Source organism: Lissotriton helveticus, chromosome 4_1 (genome assembly GCF_964261635.1).
Source record: "Lissotriton helveticus chromosome 4_1, aLisHel1.1, whole genome shotgun sequence".
NCBI lineage: Eukaryota > Metazoa > Chordata > Amphibia > Caudata > Salamandridae > Lissotriton > Lissotriton helveticus.
In genome coordinates, this window is record NC_136063.1 from 418412292 (window position 1) to 418431334 (window position 19043).

The window sequence follows — 19043 nt, forward strand, 5'->3', positions numbered from 1 at the left end:
GGGATGGTAAGGCACCTCGAATTGCTCTGCATAAACTGACTCGGGGATGGTACGACGGGGGTATCGCCCTGCCCAACATGCGACTCTATTATTGGGCCTCCCAACTTGTGGCCACTAACTCCTGGCTCCATGGCTCGCCTACCAACCCGGCCTATCATTTAGGGGGATACCCTCATCTTTGCCCTTCAACAAATGGAGGTCTCCGTATATAACTATGCGGATGACCTCCAGCTCATCTTTTCCCTATCTTCAACCCCTGATTCTATTTCTAATTTTCAAACCACTATGACCTTCATCCGGGACTGGATGAACCACAACCACCTGAAATTAAACCCAGACAAAACCGAACTGGTTTTGACAGGTGGTTGTGCCAGTCCCTGGTCTCCCCTCTTCTGGTCCCCTTCCCTTGGTCCCCCGCCTCTCCCCTCTCCCTCCGTCAAAACGCTTGGTTTCAAGATCAACACCTGCTGACTGTTCCCCGTTTTCGGCGAAAAAAATGGGGTGGCTCTAAATTTTCCACACTCGCCCCCACCTTCTGGAATTCTCTCCCGCTCCACCTCAGATCCTCCACCCAATATCCTCTTTTCCGAAAGGCATTAAAAACCTTTCTCTTCCTACAGGCATTTCCTCAATAATTCTCCTTATGCCCCCCGGTCTCCCCCGCCAACTGAGGTTCAGTGAACCACAGCGCCATGAAACCGTCAGGTGTACGCGCGCTTAAGAAATGTTTTAAACTCAGACAGGACGTGAAGGATATCTCGGCATTCTTTATGGCAAATTTCCCCGAAACTGCTATGTGGGACCCATGACACAAACCATTGCTATCTGGCACCGGGCTACTAAGAGCCTTGGCTGGTCTGACGTATTCACCCGGGCTACCCCACTCTGGGCCTCCCATAAACTGGGCTCCCTCTGTCACCTGAAAGGGTTTGACAGGTGGGACACGATAGGCATCTCTACCCTTGGGGACTTGATCCACAAGGGTAAATTGTTGACTTTTCCCGAACTCCAACAGAAGCACGATCTGGCTCACTCCGAGACATTTAGGTACCTCCAAATAACACATGCTATCACTACCTCAGTGCCAAACCTCTCTTCCCTTCCAGAGGCCTCCCCCATAGAGGATAGACTACTATCAGAACCACTCCAGACGAAAGCCATATCCTGCACTTATCGCAAACTGTGTAACAATATGCCCAACTCATTCCAGGTCCTACGGGATAAATGGGAGGGAGACGTGGGTGACTTAAACGACGAAGATTGGAAGTCAGCTCTGATGTCCCCCAGGGAAACAGCAATAAACCACTGTTTCAGACTAATCCAATTAAAAATCCTACACAGAACATGTATGCCTGCCCCCCTCCGGGCCAAGCTGGGAAGACGTCCTGATGAGATGTGTCTCCGCAGCTGCGGCCTCCCTGGCTCCTTTTATCATGTCCTATGGGAATGTCCAGTTATCCAACAGTTCTGGGACAGGTCAGTTCGCAAAATGACCGAGGCGGTGGGAAAGCCCATCCCTCTCTCCCCTAGGGAGGGGATCTTAAATGTTTGGGGTCTCAAAGACCTTACGGAGGTGGAGCTTCTGTGGGCGGCTCTGGGCTTCCTGCTGGTGAAGCGCGCAATAGCAATGCACTGGGGTGCCCTCCAGAGACCTCTTCTGGTGGGATGGGTGGCCGAAATGGATAGGTGCATGTTAGCCGAGAAATCTGTATTTAAGGTCAGAGGGTGCCCCAAGAAGTGGGATAAAAAGTGGGGACACTGGAACGTGTTTAGAGGAGAGATCTGCACCTCTCCCTCTGTGGACATGGCGCTGGATAAGGTTTGATCGGGCCGGCGTGATGATCCCTAGGTGATTGTTTCTTATACATGCCTGATGTAATTTGATTCTGCTTTGTACTACCTGATTGACTGTATGACAACTCTGCAATTGTTTTTCTCCATAGAATGTTAAATCAAAAAAAAAGAATAAGTTAGGACAAAAGAGTATGTCCCTGAAGCCTAGGAATTCTAAATTCTGCGAGGGAACCATAACAAACGTTTCTGTGGTGACTATGAAACCAAGGCTCTCCAAAGTTACTATAGTCAATGTCAAGTGTTCTAAAAGTTCCACCCTGTCCTGGGACATGAGCAAAATATTGTCCAAATAGATTATTAACCGGACAACCCTTTCCCTCAGGAAGGTTACCACTGGATGTAGCACCTTGGTGAAACACAGAGGAGCTGAAGACAGACCAAAGGGAAGGCATAGGAACTGGTACAAGACATCTCTCCAGCTGAAGCGGAGATATTTCTGACTGTCTCTGTCCATGGGGATCGTGAAATATGCGTCCTTGAGATCTAGTTTTACTAACCAATTGTTTGTTTGCAAAATGTCCCTCAAAATATGGATTCCCTCTATCTTGAAATGCCTGTAAACCAGAAAAAATATTCAAGTCCCTTAAGTTTATTACTGGACGCCAACCCTTGTCCTTTTCTTAACCAAAAAAAGGGTGCTTACAAAACCTACTGAGCTTTCCAAGTTCTGAACACGAACCAACGCCCCTTTCTCTAGTAACTGTGCTACTTCTGTGTCTATCAAAACCATCTTTTCTGTGTCTAACTTTAATTCTTTCAAATGCCTTACCTTACAAGAATACTTACCAAATAAACAAATGCACCCAAAAGTGTCAAAATATGTTCCAAATAAAGAGAAAATACCAGGAAAACACCGGAAAAAATGTTAATTATTCCATAAAATAATTTCAAGTCTGAAATTCTGAAATAAAAAAAACTAATTTCTGAAAACTTACAACCCAGCCATGAATTGGACAGGTTCAAAGACAACCCAAAAACTTACAACAAATCCCTAGAAATCAAAACACAAGAACACGCAAAATGTACGTACTTATCTGTTAAGGAGCAACCAATAAAAAAGGATGAAGACTATGTGCACTGAATGCTTATATGTCTTGAACATTCTATGGTTTATGATGTAGTATTGTTTTTAAAAGGCTGCATGGTGGGGCAGCAATAAAGGGTATTGTATAATGGTAGCCTCCAGTCTTACAATAAAAACTATGATTAACCTTTATAACATGAGGGGGGCATGGCTTGGGCACGAACCATGATGGCTGCGTGAGCGAAGAGCTCCACTGCGGCCTAAATTAAATCCTGCTACAATAACCTGCCATCGGGACCGGCTAGAACTCCTTAATTGCTGAATACTAGATGTTTTAGCGGGGAGAGGAGCTGCGATACCGGAAAGCTCTAGGTGACCTGGTGACTGCCAACTGCGTGTGACGCAGGCTGCTGGGGAGGCGCTGCCGCCCCGTGCTGAGAGACACGACAGCACAGTGTGGAGCAGAGATGCCAACGAGGTGTGGGGCCCCTGCCTGGGTTGCTGGTCTGCCTGGAGAGAATCGAGTGAGGAGCTGGGGAGGAACCCTGATGACCCAGTTGGCGACAGGCGCAGCTGGTGGTGCGGTCAGCAGGGAGCCCCGTTTGGCCTGCATCGGGTTGGAGGGGGAGAGCTGTAGCCCCCTGCTGCATTGATCTAACTACTCCAGGATGAGTTGGGTCGACTCCAGCAGCAAGCTGATAGCCGACTAGGAAACTGTCTACGCGGTCGTGCAGCCCTGTAAGGTAGGCATTGGGATCCAACTGGATGGGCCCCCAGAGGACCTACTGCATGGGCCCCAGCGGGAGGATATATGGTTGACCCCTGGCTCAGAAACTGGCAGAGCCACAGCTGCAGGCCTGGAATGTGCATTAGCTGTGGGGAAGACTCCTAGAGGCCCAGAGGGACGGGGGACAGCATTTACTTGGAACTGAGTGGGTGGCCTTGATTGACGGGTGCCTGGTCCTAGAAGGCTTGGTTGGAACTCAGATACTGGCGATGTGCATCGAGTGGAGCAGGAGGGTTTGTTGGAAACACTGCAGGGAGGACTATAACGGACAAGATTGACTAGGATAAGATAACACCTGCCTAGAGAAATTGGCCAGCCGACGCCTTAGAGATCGTTGAGGTCTGAGGCGAGACCTGGTACCACTACTTACCGGGGAGTTTAATGTAGCAGACTTTCTCCCTTTAAGACTTTGAACATCCCTTAATTATGGGTAAATCTCGACAGAAGCAGGGTGATGCGCCTGCTGAGGACGGGGAGGCCCATCTACCCGAAAATGTTCTGGGAACTAAGGAGCCCGACCAAACGGATAGGGCCCTCCATAAGCACTTGGATAAAATACTTGTGGCTATTGCTGACACAAAAACAGCACTGCAGCAGGATATTGGGGAAGTGTTTGTTGGCCTGGGCCTCCTACAGGCGGAGCACCACAAGCTAGTGAATTGGAAGAAACCAGTGGAGTAGGCGATTGAAACAATACAACCAGATCATGCCACCTGATCCAGTAAGTTGGAAAATTTGACCGCCAGGGTGGATACCCTGGAGAGAAGGGCAGAGGACGCTGAGGGGCATAATAGACGCAACAATATACGCATGGTGGGCCTGCCAGAAACTAAAGAAAGTTCGAATATGGTGGCATTTTTATAGGACTGACTGAGAACAACGGTGGCGCCAGGTTTACTGTCTCCCTTCTTCGCTTCAAAGAGAGCGCACAGAGTTCCTTTGCGCCCGCCGGCTCCAGGGAGGCCGCCTCAACCTGTAGTAGCGCGCCTGCTGCACTACAAAGACCGCAACATTTTGATACAACAAGCCCATGCCAACGGCCCTTATCCCGTTGATAACTGTAAGGTGTCTATTTTTCCAGACTTCACTGCTAGAGTGCAGGCCCAACGCTCTTCCTTTCTGGAGGCGAAGAAAGCCCTGCGAGCCGAGGCAATAAAGTGCTCCTTGATGTTTCCGGCAAAGTTGCGAATCATGATGGATGACACCACACATTTTTATGAATCCCCGGTAGAAGTCTGGTCATGGCTGGAAACCTACAGGAAGAATGGCTCTAAGGTACAGGCAGGACCCCAAGGACCAAGGCCACCCAAACCACAGAGCAAACAAATAAGACGCTCGTGCAGACAGAGACCGATACAGATCCGACGGCGTCCCAGACTGCCCAGGAGACGAAGGCGGTGCTGCAAGCTGTGGCGGAGGTATTGACGGACACTCCGGAGAATAGGGTGACCAACCGTCCGTAAATTTCACGGACAGTCCGTAATTTCGGCCGTCTGTCCGTTGTCCGTGAAGGATTCTTTAACGGATGCCATTTGTCCGTCATTTTAACAGGGTACCGGTTGCCCAACCCTAAAGCCGGCACAGCCTGCACCTACCTCCCTTCTTGACTCCGATGCTGCACCAAAGCTCCTCAGATACTCCGCAGCATTGTAGAGGCACAGCGGGATGGCAACCCTCACACCTCCAACCCTTGATGACCTGTTAAGAGGTGCTTCGAAGGTGACTGAGAGGGAGGGGCTGCAGGTTCAGGAGCAGCGACATCTATTCACATGCAAACAGCCCTGAATGCATCATGTATCTGCTAGTTAGAGGCTGGGCTCACACATTCCATTTCTACCCAGGGCCCCAAACATCCTAGACTCGGCCAGATTACACCCCTGACTACACCGAGGCAGCATGTGCTTCTCTTCACCGAGCTTCATTACTGTCACTAGATTGTAAGCAAACCTCGGTTCTGTAGAAGGGGTTCTCTGTTATAGTCATAATCTAGTGAATAGTCCCGCCCATGTGCGAGGACCCCGGCAATCAAAAATAATCTCTTAAGTCGTCAGAAAATTGCAGAACTGCAAAGACACTTAAGAGAGAATTTAAAGACAATAATGCAGCCTATGTCCACAGGCTATACTGTCCAGTACTTCAACTAGAAAATTCCACCAAAAATCCACAAACAGCAAAGCCTGTCCAGATTTCCCTTGCTTTAACAGCAAAAACCCTCTGAAATGATAGAGAGGAAGGCATGGACAGACAAGCCCCATAGGCTGCCATTATGTGGCTTAAATAGGATTCTGTGCCTTTAAGAGAACTTTCCAGAAACTTCTCCCAGTATCCCAGAATGCATAGCAGGTCCCTCTCACTTTCAGTTCTTTTTTCCGGCTCCTGCTAACAGGACCCTGGTGCATTTAGCTCTCCCTTTTTCAAGGGTTTATTGGAGTTTTGTACACTTTTTGGCTTTAAAAGTGTTTTCAGTTGTTACTTGGTGTTCCTTTCCCTTCTGTGTGTTTGTTCAGGCTTTTAGGGATCTAAAATGCCTGCTCTATTAGACAAATGCCCAGCATGTGGAAGGAAGAAGGCCAAGACTGATCCACACGACGTCTGCATTCTCTGCCTCCCTGAAGAGCATGTCCCTGAAGATTGTGAGATCTGCCAGACCTTTTCTACAAGGACCCTGGGGGACAGGCTGAAAATTAGGCTCCAAGGCCTGGAAGAGAGGCGACTGCAGGCTGCAGGTGGGTCTGGGCAGGCTGGGAAGGCTCCCTCTGCCCCTGCTGAGGCCTCTGGGGGGCTCCCCAGAGGCAGGAAGACCAGCAAACGGTCCCGGTCTCCGTTGACGTGGATTGCATCGACGACGACGTCGAGAGGGATGACGACGGTGTGTTCTCCTTCTCCCCGGGGCTCCGGGTCGAGGCGGCGTGAAAGATCAACGTCGAGAGGCCTGGGTAGGCCGCCGTCGAAGTCACCGCTGACGGTGTCTTCGTCGTCGGCGCCGAGACATCACCGTCGAGGAAGGAGGCACCGGCGCTCGCCGTCGAGGCGACACCGCCGGTCGCCGTTGAGCAGGTCGCCGTCGAGGGGATCCTCGACGTCGAGGACTGTGAGAAAACGGTCGACGAGGAGGGAGAGTCGACGCTCGCCGTCGAGGTCTGGACGTTCGTCGTCGAGGGGACGACGGTCGTCGTTGAGGAAGAAGCACTCGACGTCGAGGAGACGGCGTTCGACGCCGGAGTCGAGGGATCGCCGTTCCACGCCTGAAAAACGACGCTCGACGTCGAGCAGGAAGAGATCAGCGTCCCCGAGGATCTCCACCTCGCCTAAGCGGCGCAGGAGGGATTCTGGCGCGAAAAGTCACGCTGGATCTGGGGAAGGACGTCGGAGGCGTCGCTCGCGCTCTAGAGGATCTGGGTCACAGGCTCCTCCCCCGAAGAAGTCACCGGGCTCGGTGTACTCGGTGGTATATACACCACCTAGGCCTGCCACTCCTCCACCTCTACCAAAGGAGGCTCCTTCTGTTAATCCGCCGCTACCTCCACTTCCTCAGCTTCCCCCTGCGGGGCAACCCCCGCCGCCGGTCCCACCTCATGGGCCCGCTCCTTTACCGGAGGTACCTCCTGTCCGGCCACCGAGGTCGGTGTTGCTACCCCTACTCCCTACACCTCCTACGGGGACGACTCGACCGAGGCCCCAGGATAGTCCGCGGAAGACGCCTCCCCGAAAACCGGTGGAGCGCCCACGTGCTGGGAGGTCGCGCTCCCGTTCAAGAAGGAGGGAACGTTCGCACAACAGGTCTTCCACACGGTCCAGACGGCGCCACAGGAGGCACAGGTCTCGCTCCCGGACCAGGTCGTCAGGGACCAGGGACTATTCTCCGACCTTGTCGGATTCGCCAGAAACGAGGGTTTCACCGATTGATGATCTGGTGTCCTTCCAGGACGTACTGTTACGTGGTGCAGCAAAGTTGGGTATTACTTTGACGGTGCCCACTCCCAAGACATCAGTCATCTTCGAGACGCTACACCAGAAGCATTTGTCTCGGCCGTTACTGCCACTGGTGCCGGGTCTGGAAGAACCGGCCATGGACCTTTTTCTCACCCCAGCGGTGACTAAGGCAGCACCCTCGAGGCTGCAGAAGAAGTACCGGGCTCCTGACTCGGACCCGGCCTTTCTAAGGGTGGAGCCCCCTCCAGATTCGGTGATTGTGACGGTGGCGCGCAAACAGCATGCCAACCACGCCGTCCTCCACAGTTCCACCAGATAAGGAATCGAGGTGGTTGGATTCGTCTGGGAGAAGAGTTTGTGGGACTTCCGCGACTTCCATGAAGGCCGCTAGTGCCACTGCCTTGTTGGGTCGGTATGACAGAGCCCTCTGGGAATCCCTGCAACAGTTTGTGGAACACCTGCCGCGTGACAGGCGGGAAGACTTCCAAGAGGTGCTGAATGAAGGGATGTTGGTGGCAAATCAGGTCATCAGTGCTGCAGCCGACTCTTCCCTGCTGGCGGCGCATGGTTTCTGCCACGGGATTAACCAGCGAAGGCATGCATGGCTCCGACTCACGTCTCTGAAACCGGACGCTCAACAAAGGGTTGCCAATCTCCCATTCTCTGGCGAAACCCTGTTTGGGAAGCACGCTGATGATGAAATGGCCCGCATGAAGGCGGAGGCCGAAACACTCACAGCGGTGGGTTTGGAGAAACCCAAGGAGATCAAGAAGTCGTACCGTCCGTTCCAACGTCGGTTCGGTGGTCAAGGCAGAGGACGTGGCCAGTCTTCTGGACAACAGCAGCAACAACAACAGCAGCAGTTCAGAAGACCGTTCCAGAAGCGCCAGAGAGGCAGAGGCGGCCAACAGTCGGCTCCAGCGACTAAAGGCCAGGCCGGGTCTAGGCCCTGAGCGCTTACTTCCCCTGCAACTGTTACCCGCTCCGGTGGGGGGGAAGCATTCAATCTTTTTTGGCAGAGTGGAGAAAAATTACTCAGGACAAGTGGGTTCTGAATATTGTTTGCAATGGATACAGTCTTCGGTTCACCAGCCCGCCTCCATCAATTCCTCCGGTCAGCTCGCAGTATCAACTGCGCGAGCTCCAGGCGGAGGCAGATATCCTGTTAAGGAAAAGGGCGATAGAAGACGTACCTCTGTCTCAAAGAGGAAGAGGTCTGTACTCCCGGTTCTTTCTGGTTCGCAAAAAGGACAAGAACGAGTTCAGGCCCATTCTGGATATGCGACAAGCGAACAAGTGGATTCGCAGAGAAAAGTTTTGCATGCTGTCGTTGCATCAGATTTATCCTCAGCTGCAACGGGGAGACTGGTTGTGTGCCATAGACCTCCAGGATGCATACTTCCATGTGCCCATTGCACACAAACACAGGAAGTTCCTGCGGTTCCAAGTCGGCGCCAATCATTATCAATACACAGTACTGCCATTCGGACTGAAGTCTGCGCCGAGAACATTCTCAAAATGCATGGCGGTGGTAGCCGCACACCTAAGGAAGAACAAGGTGTTTGTCTACCCGTATCTGGACGACTGGTTGATCAAGGCCTCCTCCTTCACGGAAGCTCAAGCACACTTCCGGAAGACGTGCGTTCTACTGAACAAGCTGGGGTTGCACATCAACATATCCAAGTCTGTACCGACTCCAGTCCAGTGCATTCAGTACTTGGGGGCCTCCATCGATACGCTGTCAGCAAGCGTGTCTCCTTCGGAGGAGCGACGATTATCACTGCTTCGGAAGGCTCAGGCTCTTATGACCACTCCATCCACGCCATGAGAACGGTGTCTTCTCTACTGGGATCGATGGCCTCGTGTATCTTCCTAACGCCCCATGCACGACTGCACATGAGACCATTGCAAGAGTGCTTGGAGGATCAGTGGGATCAGAGGAGAGGATCTTGGGACGACAAGATACGTCTATCTCTACATGCTCTTCAGTCTCTGAAGTGGTGGTGTTCGGCGGAGACTCTCCTCAGAGGGGTTCCCTTCCACAAGGACATTCCAACTCAGACTATAGTGACGGATGCGTCTCTCCAGGGCTGGAGAGCACAATCCGGAGACCTGCAGATTCAGGGGACGTGGTCCCCGACGGAGTCTACATACCACATCAATTTCCTGGAACTCAGAGCTGTTCACTTGGCACTGAAGGCCTTTCAACCGTCCTTCCAGACCAACTCTCTGCTTGTACAGATGGACAATACGACCACGATGTATTACCTCAGCAAGCAGGGGGGCTCGAGATCACGCACCCTGTCGCAGGAGGCGCAGGCGATCTGGCACTGGCTTCTGGCCCGAGGACTGACGATAACGGCTACCCATCTGCCAGGTGTGCAGAATGTTCAGGCAGAAGCACTGAGCAGACTGATTCAGGAAAACCACGAATGGGTCATAAACGACGAAGTGCTAGGAGAAGTCTTCGCAAGGTGGGGGACTCCAGACGTAGATCTGTGCGCCACCGCCGAAAACAGCAAATGCCGAGACTTCGCCTCCAGGTACTACCAGCCGGGGACGCTGGGGAATGCGTTGTGGATCAACTGGTCGAACAGCTTTCTGTACGCTTTTCCACCCATTCCCCTGATTCCGATGGTTCTCATCAAGCTGTCCCAGTCCAGGGCGCGGATGATACTGATTGCCCCGGAATGGCCCAGGCAGTGGTGGTTCACGGACCTGCTTCATCGGTCTCTCCTTCCTCACATGCGGTTGCCGTGCAGGCCGGACCTTCTCACAAAGTTCGGGGGGTGGATGTTGCACCCCAATCTCTCGTCTTTGAGTTTGGCAGCATGGCTCCTGAGATAGTACAATATGGCCATTTGAATCTCCCTGCAGATTGTATGGACATTCTGAAGGAGTCTAAGAGACCTTCCACTAGGATTTCTTATGCGTACAAGTGGAAGAGATTTTGTATCTGGTGCAAGTCCAAGAACTATGACCCGACGACATGTTAGGAAGATGTCATCCTTCCTTATCTTCTACAGTTGGCGCAGTCTGGCCTTAATGTCCATTCTATTAAGGTTCATCTTGCTGCTTTGACTGCCTACAGGAAATGCCCTTTGCAGACTTCCTTCTTCCAGATCCCTGTGATCAAAGATTTTTTGGAAGGCTTGAAGAAAGTGTTCCCTCCTGTTAGGCTTCCTTCACCTTCATGGGAACTGAATGTGGTGCTGTCCAGGTTGATGAAGGAGCCTTTTGAACCTATTCATAAGGCTTCGTTGCAGCACCTGTCCTGGAAGGCGGTGTTCCTCGTGGCCATTACATCGGCCCGCAGGGTGAGTGAAATTCAGGCGTTGTGTTGCCAGGAACCTTATACTGTATTTCATGCTGCTAAGGTTGTTATGCGTACTCACCCTACATTTCTTCCCAAGGTTATTTCTGATTTTCATGTCAACCAGACCATAACTTTGCCTACGTTTTTTCAGAATCCTTCATCTCCAGCGGAAAGGTCGTTACATTCCCTGGATGTTAGGAGGGTATTGAAATTTTATCTGGATAAAACCAAAGATATTCGTAGGTCTGACCAATTGTTTGTTAATTACGGATCGGTCAGTACGGGTCTTGCGACCTCTAAGCAGTCTATCTCTAGGTGGATTGTGTCCTGCATTCAATTGTGTTACCAAAAAGCAAATAAGACCTTAGGGGGTACCCCTAAGGCTCATTCCACCAGGGGCAAAGCTGCCACAACAGCTCTGCTCCGTAATGTTCCTATTGCAGAAATTTGCAAGGCGGCCACTTGGAAGTCGGTCCATACCTTTGCTAAACATTACTGCCTGGACATTGATGCCAGGGCAGATGCTCAGGTTGGGCAGGCTTCGCTGCGGAATCTGTTCGCGCAATAGTGGCGTTATTTCTCTTTTCTCCACCGCCGTTTTGGTGTGGGGATGGGCTTGCCATTCTATTCACTAGATTATGACTATACACAGAGATCCCCTACTACAGAAGGAGTAGTTTCAGTCCTGTAACTCCAGTTCTGTAGTAGGGGTATCTCTGTTATAGTCATAAGCGCCCTCCCGCCTCCCCGGTGGAGAGAGATGTTCATGTAAGGAATGCTACTGGTCTGGCGTGTTACGCCTTCAAAAAGAACTGAAAGTGAGAGGGACCTGCTATGCATTCTGGGATACTGGGAGAAGTTTCTGGAAAGTTCTCTTAAAGGCACAGAATCCTATTTAAGCCACATAATAGCAGCCTAAGGGGCTTGTCTGTCCATGCCTTCCTCTCTATCATTTCAGAGGGTTTTTGCTGTTAAAGCAAGGGAAATCTGGACAGGCTTTGCTGTTTGTGGATTTTTGGTGGAATTTTCTAGTTGAAGTACTGGACAGTGTAGCCTGTGGACATAGGCTGCATTATTGTCTTTAAATTCTCTCTTAAGTGTCTTTGCAGTTCTGCAATTTTCTGACGACTTAAGAGATTATTTTTGATTGCCGGGGTCCTCGCACATGGGCGGGACTATTCACTAGATTATGACTATAACAGAGATACCCCTACTACAGAACTGGAGTTACAGGACAGAAACTACTCCTTCTTCAAACATGCAGTCTATAATGTAATACAATTAAGAAATGCCACAATCGCACCCACACTGATTAACAAAGTATGGAGGACAATCAGTTCAATCAGTTCTCTTAGAGTATCTCCTGTAAGTACTGTACATCACAGTGGGGGATGGCATTTTGGACAGAGAGCCTGTCTTCTCGTTGTCTTGTGCAGGAGAGGGCGAGGAGCCCAAGATGATACTAGAATACTGCATGCCCACCCCTGTGCCCACCCTGGTGGATCCTGTTCCCTCTCCTGTGATGGCTCCTGCCCTCCCCTCAGTGATGGCTCCTGTCCCCCCATGTTGTGGCTCCAGTCCACCCCCGCCTGTGATGGCTCCTGTCCCCCCATGCTGTGGCTCCAGTCCACCCCCGCCTGTGATGGCTCTTGTCCCCCCCCTGTGGTGGATCCTGTCTCCGCCCTGGGTGGCTTCTGTCCCAGTCCTGGAACGGCCCCTGCAGCGAGGGTGAAGTTCTTGATGGGCCTCTTCTCAAAAGGGCTCAGCTCAAAATTAATATGGAAAGGTGGGCGAGTAAGTAAGTGAAGGGATGGGTGAATGGCTGGATGAATTAGTGAAAGGGTGAATGGATGAATGAAAGATTGAATACATGGATAATGAGAGGGGATGGATGGATTGATGAGTGAGGGGAAGGATGGAGAGAAAATGTAAATAGCTTGATGTATGGGTGGAAGGGTAGCTGGATGATGGATGAGGGGAAGGATGATGGATGAGGAGAAGGATGGATGGATGGATGGGTGAGGGGAAGTATAAATGGATGGATGGATGGATGGATGGGTGAGGGGAAGGATGGATGATGGATGAAAGCAAGGATGGATGGATGAGGGGAAGGATGGATGGATGAGGGGAAGGATGGATGGATGGATGAGGGGAAGGAAGGATGGATGGATGAAGGGGAAGGATGGATGGATGGATGGATGGGTGGATGATGAGGGGAAGGATGGATGATGAGGGGAAGGATGGATGGATGGATGATGAGGGGAAGGATGGATGGATGATGAGGGGAAGGATGGATGGATGGATGGATGATTAGGGGGTGGGTGAAAGGATGGATGATGAGGGGAAGGGTGGATGGATGGATGATGAGGGGAAGGGTGGATGGATGGATGATGAGGGGGTGGGTGAAAGGATGGATGGATGGATGATGAGGGAATGGATTGATGATGAGGGGGTGGGTGAAAGGATGGATGGATGATGAGGGGAAGGATGGATGGATGATGAGGGGAAGGATGGATGGATGATGAGTGGGTGGGTAGAAGGATGGATGGATGATGATGAGGGAAAAGGATGGATGGATGATGAGGGGAAAGGATGGATGGATGATGAGGGGAAGGACGGATGGATGATGGGTGGGTGAAAGGATGGATGGATGGATGATGAGTGGGTGGGTGAAAGGATGGATGGATGAGTGGGTGGGTGGATGGTGGGTGGGTGAAAGGATGTATCAGTGGATTGGATGGTGGGTGGGTGAAAGGATGGATGAGTGGGTGGGTGGATGGTTGGGTGGATGAAGGGTGGGTAGGTGGATGAGTGAAATAATGGATGGATTGATGGATTGATAAGTGCAAGGGTGAATGAATGGACGTATGAGTGAAAGGGTGGATGTAAGGATGGATGAGAGTGAAAGGGAGGGTAGATGGACAAAAGGATGAATAGATGTGTGAAGGAGTGAAATGATGGGTGAGTGATAGGGTCAATGGATGGATTCATGAGTGGATGAGTAGGTGGATGGAAGGAAGGATGGCTAAGTGAAAGGGTCGATGGAGAGAGAAAGGGAGGATGGATGGATGACTAAAAGTGTGGATGGATGGAAGGATTAGTACGTGAAAGGATGGCTGGATTGGTGAAAGGGTAAATGGCTGAATGGATGATTGAATGGATGGATGGGATGAAGAGTGAATGGATAAGTGTACAGATGGATAGGGTGAAAGGGTGGATGGATGGATGAATAATGGAGGATGAGTGAAAGGATGGATGAGGGGATGGATGAAGGGATGGATGAGTGAAATGATAGATGGAAGGATACATGATGGATAGGTTTGCAAATGGTTGAATATGTTTGGAAATGGCTGGGCTTACATATATACTATTGCGCGACCTCTGATGTGTCTGTAAAACGTACCTATTGTCCTGAAGTTTTGTCCTGAATTTTGACCTCCTGTCCTGAATTTGTGTCCTAAATTTTGACCCCTCGTCCTGAATTTTTACACTCACCGCCGTGAATTTGCACCAATGCCAGTTGGTCACCCTACCGGAGAAGGATACGTCCAGGAAGTCCTCAGAGCAGAGTGCAGTGGAGTCCGAGACGTCGCTGATAGAGATAGAGTACTGCCGGATCATGTGACCCGCAGACAGCTGAAGACATTATTTAGACTAACTACAGCGTCTCAAACATAGGACCGTCTGTGTACTACGCGGGAGAGACGCTGGGTCTACCGACAGCAGGAGGGATCTTTATCCCTGTCAGAAGATGATCAGGCCCAGGGCGCCGAAGCGAGCAGTGTTTATTACCTTGCACAACTCCACCAAGATATCCCCTGACAGGTGGACACAATCTTTCACTAATGGTTCTTTCTTTTTTCAGGTTTGGGCGGCCAGCCATTGCGAAGCCGTCCTGGGCTGAGGGTGTTGCTTGTTGGAGAAATGTGTCAGTTTCTAGGAGGTTGTTGTCTTTGCATAGAGAAGTGCTAGATGGCGGGGGGGCGGGGGGGGGAGCGCTGGGAGGGGGGTAGAATGGGGCTGATTGTTTTACGATATGCCGCAGGTATACCAAGAAGTTAAAACGATGTCCTGGAATGTACGGGGATTGGGGTCAATGGCCAAAAGGCATAAAATTCACAGTTTCCTCACATGTCGTTGAGTGCAAGTAGCGATGTCGCAGGAATGGCGGGGGCAGATTTATGTCACCACATACTCTGCCTTTTCAAGGGGCACACTAATATGAATAAGGGCAGGTACACCCACTGACGTAAGTACGGTCCGTGTTGACCCGGAAGGCAGATATGTCCTGTTACAAGGTAGAATCCTGGGCAAGATGTTCCTTCTGGGAAGCTTCTATGCACCGAATTCTGAACAAGTCCACTTCCTCCATCATTTGTCAGCACAACGTTCTCTTTTTGTCACTTCCCGTATCCTGCTTGGAGGGATATTAATTCTGTAGCCGATCTTACATTTGACAGGTCAACATCCCCGCTCAATGACACTCCAGTAGCCAAGGTGTCCAAGGGATTTCGGGAATAGTTGGAGGGGTGGGATATGGGAGATATCTGGAGACTACAACATGGTAGTGAACGAGATTATTCGTACTACTCTCATATATATAAATTACACACTAGATTAGATATGTTTGTAATCGCTAATGGACTGGGCCCAACTATTAAGCATACAGTGTACTTAGGGCGTACGATATCTGACCATAATCCACTGGTGATGCACATCCGTCCTACACCTGAACCTACCTTTACCCCTACATGGAGATTAGATCCCATACTCTTGGAGAACGCACCATTTTGTACACTATTACAGGAGGCAATTACAGAATATTTTCAGTTTAACCTGGGGGTGACAAGAACCTCAAGACCTGGCTCTTCGACTGAACTGCAGCTCCCCCCCTCCGCCCCCCCCCCCCGCACCTTGAGACCCTAACAGGTGATTACTAGTCATGTTCTATAAGAATCCTGATTGATTGATCCCCCCTCTAGAGGTGTTCATTACTTTGGTTATGACGTGTGTAATTTTTCGAATTTTGATTGGGCTAGGCCATACCCTGTTCTCTTAGTCCTCTGTGAAGTGCAGTAAAAATGTAAGGATCTGACATTGTCGGGCTCGGCCGCTGGCGCTGGTTCACTATCACCGACTATAGACCACACAGATTCGAACTGTTCCACGGCTGAAAGCTTAGAGCGCCACCTGGCGCCATTCGGTTGTCATTACTACTCAAAAGTTCGCAATGAAGTGTGGCGCCTAGGAAGATTTTCAACAATCAGCAGGAAGTTACATTCTCATTGTATTATTTTTAAATCAAACGTAACTAAGTAACGTATTAGTTTTAGTTTAAATAGAATACGCCACTATACTGAGTTACCTGAAAAAGCGTGATGGGGTTGTGTCCATGTTTCTGGTAAACGTTCCTTGCATGACTGGGCCGTAATAAACAATCGCTCAGTGTGTATCCTTGCACACGCACACAGCTTTCCTGCCCAATCTTCTGCAATATAACCCTGATCAGCAGCTCCTGGCCTACTCTCTCTGGCCTTAACAGACACTAGAAGTGGCACAGATAGACGCACCATGGGAACCATTCATAACTTGAGTTTCAGTAACAGTACCCCTAACGTGTGTTTCTTACATTGCTGAACTCACATCGTCCCTTATTTGTCTCACCTCATTGCCACACAAGTTATTTGCTTGCTTCTACTTCGTTTGACGCAAGTGATGACGCATTATATACGTTTCTAGACTTTTACTTTCCGTCCTATACACTGTTTTCATATTTTCTTCTAATTCCTACAACGTCATTAAGCCTATTACACGTCCTTGCAGGACACAGACTCTAATGACCTATTTTCTCTTGGTAGGTTCACGGAAGAGTCAGAAGAACAACTGTGTCAGACATCTTTGATGACTTCGGAAGCATTGCCAGCGGCATACTGACTGGGCCGAACAAGGTAACCGCTTATTACGCTGCAGTTCATTTAATCACAGCCCACTATGAAATGGTGTATGGGGAATAGTAAGAAATGATGTGCCCTCATGTGAGTCTGACTGTTTCAAAGGAGAATTGGTGAATCTGGTAACTGGTCAGAAGTCAAAATGATGTTTCTGATAGATACATCTGCTAGTGGATTCCTCACCTTGTGAATATCCCCCTTGCGTCAGCAACTTTCGGAAATTCTTTTGTAGCTTGTGGACGACGTCATAGAGGCACGGCATCACACGCGACTCCGCTGACGTCACCGACACTACAATAGGCCCACGCCGGCGTGATGATGTCAGTTCCCTTTTTTCCGCGTCGTCGACGCTAACGGTTTCGGGGAATCTCTGTAGCCTTTTAGTAACTTTGTTGCTATTTTCTTCACTTTTCTGTTTCTTTGTTTCCTTCACGATGTCATCAAAGGAGACCGGTTTTAAGCCTTGCAGAGAGTGTGGGAAAATGATGTCCATCACGGACCCACACGAAGATTGCATCTGGTGTCTTAGCTCGGGTCATGATGTGGATGGATGTTCATCATGTCGGAAGATGAACCCAAAGGCTCTGCGAGAGAGAGAGAGACCAAACTTCTGGTGGCGAAGCTGAGAGGTGACAAGGGTAAAAAGTCTTCGAAGTCTCGTCCGAGAAGGGCGAGGTCGAGATCGGCGTCAAGATCAAGGCCTCGAGCGGAGTCGCCTTCGAGATCATCATCAGATCATGCTTCGAAGTCGAGGAAGAAGCATAAGAAAAGAAGACATGAGTCCCGACGTCACTCCGGTAGGGATTCGGACTCGAGGTCGAAGTCACCCAAGAAGGTACATTCGAAAGTGGTTCCACCGGAGGAGGACTTGGATCCGGAAGGTGAGGCTTCGCCTTCGGAATCGCAGTTTCCGTCTCCGTCTCCGGTACAATCTCCGGCGCCGTCCCAGGCCCGTGAGGATGAGGAGGAAGTTCCGGAAGGTGAGAATTCTGCGCCTGTGGATGAACCGAATTCGGAACCTCCTCAAGGCCAGCCTGAGGGTTTTCAGCCACCATTTCCGGCCCCGGGCCAAGACCCATCAGCGTTTTTGAACGCTATGTATGGTGTGTTTTCGAGGGCCTGGTACCCCTCTGGTGCGCCTTCGAGTCCCATGGGTCCACTGGCTTTCAATTTAGGAGTTCCACACTCCTATGCTCCAGCTCCATTTATGCCATTCATGCCGGCTCAGACACCGCCATGGCAATACCCGGCTCCGCCGAGGTCGCCGATACCGACGTCTTCTGCTCTGAATCGACCTCGAGACCAAGCGGCTATGCCATTGGATTCGATACCGACGTCGGTTCTGGCTCCGTCGGAGTCTGTGAGGGGGCAGGATCAGGGGGTGCAGTGAATGGCGAGTCAGAGGCAGGGGGAACAGTATCAAGAGAGACAGAGTCAGGAAATAGCGCTCTAAGTGAAGGTTTTATTTTGAGATAAGCTTTCCTTCGTTTGGTAGTCACTCTCAGTCAATTCAGAGGGTTCCGTCCTGACGCCTCTTGTGAATCCTGAGCTAGCCAGAATGAAGCAGGTGCGTAAAACAGCTGATCCGCTCTCTCCTGTCTTGAGGGGGGGGGGAACTTGTAGCTCGCCGGGGCACAGGCTCGAGTCTCCGTCCGGAGGTATCCCGAAAAGGAAAGGAAAGAAAAAGGAAACAGTCACTGGGGCGTCCGTGACGGACTTACAGGGGCCCGGGGTGTGAGGGAAACCAAGTGCTCGATTATATACAAACGTCCGTAGTGCTCGTGTGGGGGGGAGGGTTCACAGACTATACAATTTCACACTGGGTCTCGGGTGTTCGACTGGCCGCTCCGTCCCACCCAGCCCGCAACTTTACCCCGTACCTTGTCCAGCCACGCTCCTCCCGTGGGACCGTGGCAGGGCGAAGCGCCAAATCGGTGGCCTCCTGGCTTGACGTACTCAGCTGGGCTCTCCTCGTACCCTTCTTCTCCGACACACGACTGCTCCGCTCTCCGTCTCCACTCCAATACTCCTTCCGCCTCCAGGGAAACGCCGTCCGTCTTCTCTCTCGTTCTTCCGGCTTTTGGCTCTCCCTCGCTCTCAGGGGGCGGGGCCTCGTCGTCCTGTAGTCCTGGGTTAAAGGGACCCTGTTCATTTACCGAAGGGTAGTTCCACAGACTG

General features: G+C 50.9%; 1 protein-coding gene across 2 annotated transcripts in view; it reads left to right on the forward strand.

Moving 5' to 3' along the window:
• The window catches only part of RGS22 (regulator of G protein signaling 22), a 1652097-nt gene that overhangs the window by 1505676 nt on the left and 127378 nt on the right, over nt 1-19043 (forward strand). For both annotated transcript variants that reach the window (XM_078686958.1, XM_078686959.1), the window contains exon 25: nt 16773-16862. In XM_078686958.1, the coding sequence (XP_078543084.1) occupies nt 16773-16862 (90 nt within the window). The remainder of the gene's footprint in view (nt 1-16772; nt 16863-19043) is intronic.